Source organism: Lipotes vexillifer, unplaced genomic scaffold (genome assembly GCF_000442215.2).
Source record: "Lipotes vexillifer unplaced genomic scaffold, Lipotes_vexillifer_v1.1 scaffold2641, whole genome shotgun sequence".
Taxonomy (NCBI): domain Eukaryota; kingdom Metazoa; phylum Chordata; class Mammalia; order Artiodactyla; family Lipotidae; genus Lipotes; species Lipotes vexillifer.
Genome location: NW_006780363.1, coordinates 450,460 through 456,605, shown reverse-complemented (window position 1 = coordinate 456,605; position 6,146 = coordinate 450,460). Strand labels below are relative to the sequence as shown.

The 6,146-nt window shown below is 54.7% G+C and overlaps 1 protein-coding gene across 1 annotated transcript in view; it reads right to left on the bottom strand.

The window, feature by feature from the left end:
• The window catches only part of GDF10 (growth differentiation factor 10), a 12,768-nt gene extending 6,923 nt beyond the window's left edge, over positions 1-5,845 (bottom strand). The window contains exon 1 of the mRNA XM_007453443.1: positions 5,530-5,845. Within this exon, the coding sequence (XP_007453505.1) occupies positions 5,530-5,845 (316 nt within the window). The remainder of the gene's footprint in view (positions 1-5,529) is intronic.
• Between the last annotated feature and the right edge of the window lie 301 nt (positions 5,846-6,146).

Below are 6,146 nucleotides of genomic sequence, written 5' to 3'. Positions count from 1 at the left end.
TCTTTCCCTCTAGAACACAAACTCCAAGAGGGCGGGGCTTTGCCAGCTGTGTGCACTGCTGTATCCCTAGATCCTAGCACGAGGCCTGAGTGATCGTCAGTGCTCAGAAATGTGTGCTGAATGGCAGGGGAGGGGAGGGGTCTTTGCTAGATCTGTCTGCCTCGCTTAACAAAGTGGGTTCCTGGCCTGCTGCCCTGGCGCGCAGTGAGCATCCTGAAAGAAGTCCAGAAAGTCTCCTTTGGAAAGACGTAGCCGATTATGCAAATCCAGCTGGAGGCACTGCACAGCAGGACGCTTGTCCAGTTACTTCCCCTTGAGCCTTAGTTTTCTCATCTTTAAAATGGGAATAATTTGTTTACTGATTAGGAAGCTCCAAGTTCCAAGCATATATGCATGCTTGATTCCTCGTGTTCACAGTGAGGGCAGCAGACATGGCAAATGGACGAAGAGATGGAGCTTCAGAGAGGGTACGTGACTACATGACTACATAACTTGCTTAAAGTGCTTAAAGTCTCCCAGCTGGCAAGGGGCGGAGCCAGGGCGTGCTTCCAGGCCTGTCTGACCCCAAGCCCATGCCCTTCCCCACCCTCCCCAACCAGGTGCTCTGGATAGAATCCGGGTCTGCTTAACAGCTAATGTAACAAAGATCATGTGCTGTGAACCCTAAAATATTTTGCAAACACAAGTCATTATTTGGATTATTTTGTGTTCTGACTCTCCAGGAAAGAAAGGACTGATCTTATTTAGACAAGTTGATCTCTCTATGGTCTTTGGAAATCTGAGAACCCTAGTGAGGTCCACTCTACTGGGCACTCAGCCTCCTTCCCAACCCTTTAGGGATGGGACTAGAGAGGAAAGAGGTAGGTGCCCCCAAGCTCCCTGCTGGCCAACTCTCAGGCCAAGAGGACCCTCAGACTGCTCTGCTCTGTAGAAACAGAATCCAAGTCACCTGGAGATCTGTCCCTTCACTCATTGCCCCTGAAACAGTCATCCGGGTGACCAGAGTGAGAATGCCGGGCTGAAGATGCAAGCACCAACATAAGAAGCTGAAGAAAGGAAGTGGTGGGCCACCAGAGGTGGTGCAGAGAAGGAAAGAGAACTAATGTGTACTGAGTGTCTATTTTTAGGCAGGCTCCAGAGTCAGGGTTTAAACCCTGCTTCATCACTGACTAGCTGTGGGACCTTAGGAAGTCACACAACTTCTCTGCGCCTCAGTTTCCTCATCTGTTAATCAAGCAGAATATGTGTACGTGCCTCCTGAAGCTGTGAGCTCATCTCTGCAGTGCTCTCAGCAAGGTGTCTGGCACCCAGCACATGCTCAGAACACAGTGGTCACGTGGTGTCACAAGCTACTGCTACACTCAGGACCCCCCACCCCTGCTCCCTGCCCTCGTGCCCAGCGGGAGGCATTGCCACCTGTCCACCCTCTCCAGCAGGAGCCTGAGAATTTTCACAGCCTCTTCCCCCTCCTGCATGCAACTTATCCTAGTTCCTATTTCTCCACATCCTGTTTCTCCACAACCACCCTGAACCCTGCATCTTTCCACCGCTGTCTTAGCCCACAGTCCGACCTTGACCACCACTGTGACCCCAGGACACTGTCACCCTCACAGCACACTCGTGCTTCACAGGGAATCATCTATTACAGATGAAGAGTTAACATCCTTCACAACCTCTACATATCAATAGGAAAAAGACCAGAAGCCCAAGTGGATAAAGTGGTTTCCACGGGAAAAATTTCAAACGGTCAAAAAAGCATGAAAAACAATTCAGGATGACCAGTAATGAAAAAGAAAACAGTAACTTCAAATGAGAATGAAGATATAATAAGTTTTACCTGCTGCAACTATGATCCCATTAGGGTAAATACTATATATAATATTCCACAAAATATTAACTCTGGTTATATCTGGATTGTGATTGGGGATTTCTTTTCTTTACTGTGATTGTCTATGATTTCTGGATAAGTATGCATTTCCCTTATAATCTCTTGTCCCTCCCTCCCCCTCTCCCTCCCTCCCCCTCTCCCTCCCTCGCCCCTCTCTCACCATACACACTCTCTACACTGCCCCACTGCTTACAGGCCTTGGTGGCCCACTGGTTCACTTCCAACTTCTGCCTCTTTCTTCCTGTTCTTTCCTCGTTGAAACCAAACGCCTCACAGTTCCAGGCACATAGGGCTCTGCTTCACTTCTACACCTGGCTAACACCCGCTGCCCCTCAGAGTCTGTCTGGGGCCTCCCCTGCTCTGTGAAGGCTTCACTGGACCCTCCCCACCAGCCCTTCCCTTGCCAGGCCAGTGCTGTCCTTTGGGGCTCCTGAAGCCCACCCCCAGCCCTTTCTCACTCCATTGTCCTACCTGTGCCACTGTTCACATTCTTCTGTTTACGTCTCCCTTCTCCACCAGCCCGTGAGCTTTTCGGGGCAGGGCCAATAGGCTCTGCTTTTCTGTGTCCTCTGAGCTTACGGCACCTGCCACTGAATGAGGTGCTCAGGAAAGGCTTGGGGAACTGACTGTGACTTCTGGCACTCTCGACAGATGAGTATGTATTATTACTCTCATTTTAGAGATGAAGACACCAACCTCAGAGAGGTTAAGTAACTTGCCCAATATCACATACGTAGGTGGAAAAGCCTAGATTTAAATGCAGGTCGTTTGAGGCTGCAGGTGTCTAACCTTAACCCTTATGGTCAGGCTCAGAAGCTCTCTCCACTGATGCACTTCAAGGAGCAATGGAAGGGAGGGAAGGAGCTGAGTGGCTGGAGTAATCATAGTAGAGAGAAAACGGTATTGAACTTACACGTGCCAGGCACTGTGTTAAGCACTGAACATATCTCAGTTCATTTAAAAAACCCTATAAGGAAGAGAGCATTATTAGTCCCATTTTAGAAGTGAAAAAAACGGTGTCATAGACAGGTTCAGTCCCTGGCCCCAGTCACAGACTCAGGATTTGGCCCTTACCAGTCCAGCTCACAGCCTGTGCTTGGAACCTGAGCTGTGCTGCCTAGAGGCAGGCAAGGGACACAGTTCCACTGTAACACGGGTTGCAGGGACCACCCCACCGAGGCAGCAGAGGTCACCGTCACGGAGCAGGCTGGTACCGGTACGATCCAGGACCAGAGCTGAAGCCCCCCACATGTGTGCCTCATCCATGAAATGAGGGGTCCCCACCCAGGCTCACACCTCCTCACAGCTTCGTCGCTGGGTCACAGAGCAGGCACTTCTGAGGGCTGGTGAGGGGCTGGGTATGAACAAACTTAAGTCAGTCAAGGGAGGAGAAGGGAAACCAAGCTGCCTGGGCCTACTCTCTGCCAGGCACAAACCCCACCTCATCCCATTGAATCTTCACCCCACCCCCACTACGTGCACAAAAAATTGATACTCAGAGAGGTAAAGTGATGTGTACACACATACTAGTAGCAGGTGGAGCTGGGACTTGTACCCATGGCTGTTTCAAATGGTTCCAAACAAGAGTATTGGATTTGTCAAATAGTCCTAGACTGATCCAGAATAACTCTTATCTCCCAGGATCTGTTCCATCCTCTGTCTCCTAAGTCCTGGGCTCAGTTCTGATGGAGGTTGGGGGAGGGGGCTAGCACTGAGAACAGCATGAGCCTGACAGATGGACGGTGCCAACCACTGCCACTGTGAACAGCTTGCCCTGGCCTGGCCTCAGTCTTCTTATCTGTAAAATGGGAGGACTGGATCTGAAGTACTGTCGCCAGATCCTTTTCAGGGCTAAGTGTTGCTTGTACCACCCCCAGCCTGTGAAGACTGAAAAACAGACTGTGCACCTCCATGCCTGGGCCTGCAGCAACAGGGTGGGCTCAGTGGGCATGCTCATCCCTTATTGCAGCAGTGAACTTGCTGGCCTTGCTTTCCTCAACTGCAAGGCTTTGGGGACTGAGTTAATGGATGCAAGGTCAAGTCTACACCTATGTGAACACAAGTGTTTTGTACTCCAGGGAAACACGATGCACCAACACTTAACCTGGCCAGTGCTGGGCTTAGGGCTTACACATATCAACTCATGTCATCTTTCCTGAAATGATACAGGGAAGATATTACCATGAGCTGCCCATTTTGTGGATGAGTACACTCGAGTCCACAGAGCTTCAGTGATTTGCCCAAGATCATAGTCATGCTAGATGATTCTTGAGTGACTTAATAATGATGCTCCAGAAATGGGCCACAGGAGGTGAATAAAAGGTACCAGGGAGGATGGAGTTAGATCTGGTTGGCCTGGAACCCAGGAACAATGACCTAGTGAGTCTGCCCAGCAGAGGATGGGGGGAAAGGGCTTCTCTGTGGCAGGAGCTCCCAGTACACGTTTATGCGAGACCAAGCTTCCAGTGTCTGGCTCTGAGGCCACGGTGTGGTACCCTAAGTAACACAGCCAGTGACCAACAGGGAGCTGGCAGATCTGACTCCAGGCTGTCTGGCCCCAGCGGTGGGCTTGTTCCCCTCTACCTCAAGAGGGGGCCCTACAGGCCAATGGTCTTTCTCCTGATGAATGGCCTCCTCCTTCACAAGGGCTGCAGGGGACCCCTACTCACATTTTCTGCAATGGCATTCTGAGACCATGAGTAATCTCCATGACAACCAGGGTCTTCCCATCACCCCTGCGCCTCGTCTCTGCTCACCCACAGCCTGCAGAGATCACCCAACCCCGGGCGGGCAGACAGCTGAGGCAGGATTCTGAAATGCTCTTGGAAGCAGGGCAGGGAGGGCTCGGTGGAGCTCCATCCAAGGTGTGGGGAAAGGGGAAAGGATCTGCCCAGGAGGGGCAAGGGCAGGAGGGGGGCTGGGAACCCCCACTGCCCAAGCTTCTAGACCTTTCCTCAAAACCCCATAGTCTGAACAATTCATGCTAGTGCCTAGCAGGCCTCAGTTCCATGTACCCAAGGCTGGGCACCCAAGGCCATTCTCAGTCCACCCTGCTTCCCCAACTGCCACACCCACTAAGTGCCCCAGCTAGAGGGGCACGCCCCCTGCCTGGGCCCAGTGCCTGGCACTTCCATCAGGGATGCACTACACCCACCTGATGGGCTCTCTTCAGTGCCTCCTTCATCTGTCAAGAGCCAGCACAGTTGAACGCTGTGACATGGATCCCTACCCCCCGAGCCCCCACACACACACACACACACACACACACACACACACACACACACACACACACACACACGGTGAGCTCCCCCAGCCCAGTCCCATCTCCATGCTGTGCTTAAAGCCTTGTGGATGGGGTCGTCTGTGTCCGGCAAGTGTGACACCCTCCAAGGTTTAGCGGCACCCCAGGGGCAGGAACTCTGTCACTCTGTGCCACTTCGGCGTCGCCACGGGAGGCTCAGGGCCTGGCACAGAGTGCTCGGGGCGGGCGGCGGTGGGGGGAATAGTTAATGGAAGAATGAATGAACCAGTCAATGACTAGAAGGAAGAGGCAAAGCGGAGGTGCAGGGGTGGGAGGATGGACACGTGAGGAGGACCGGGGAGGATGAAGAGAAGGGGGCCACAGGGCCGCCTCTACTTACCCAGCCGGGCCCGGAAGCTGCGGACCGTGTTGCCCCCTCCTGGCCGCGCGCCCCTTCGGCTGTATTTCTCATAAAGCCGGAGCATGTGGACAGCGACCATGTCCTGGGTGCCGGGGCCTAGAGCAGCGGCCGCGTCCCCTGGAGACCGCTGGGGGTTCTGGTACCCCGCCAGGCCGTCGGCCGCTGCGGGCGGGGCGGACCGGGCGGGGGCCGTGTGGCTGCCGCCCGCGTCCTGGAGCAGCAGCAGAAGTAGCGGCAGCAGCGGCAGCAGTTGGGACCCCGGTCCCGGGCTGGTCCGAGCGGGGCCACGGGCCATGATGGGTGGCGGTGGCGAAGGGGTCGGAGCCGGGGAAGAGGAGGAGGAGGGAGATCGAGGGCGCACAGGAGGCTGAGAACAAACCCTGCGGCGGGAGGGCGCGCGGGCAGCACCGGCAGGCGGGGGCGCGGGATGTCGAGATCCGCGCGGGGCAGAGCTGGGCGCGCAGCCGGGCGCACGGTACGGCCAGCGGTCACGGCCGTCCGGAGCCACGCAGAGCCGAGCCGAGCCCAAGCCGGCGCGCTGCCTCGGCGGACTAGCGGCGAAACTTTGCAGCCCCAGGCGCGCCCGGCTTGGCGGG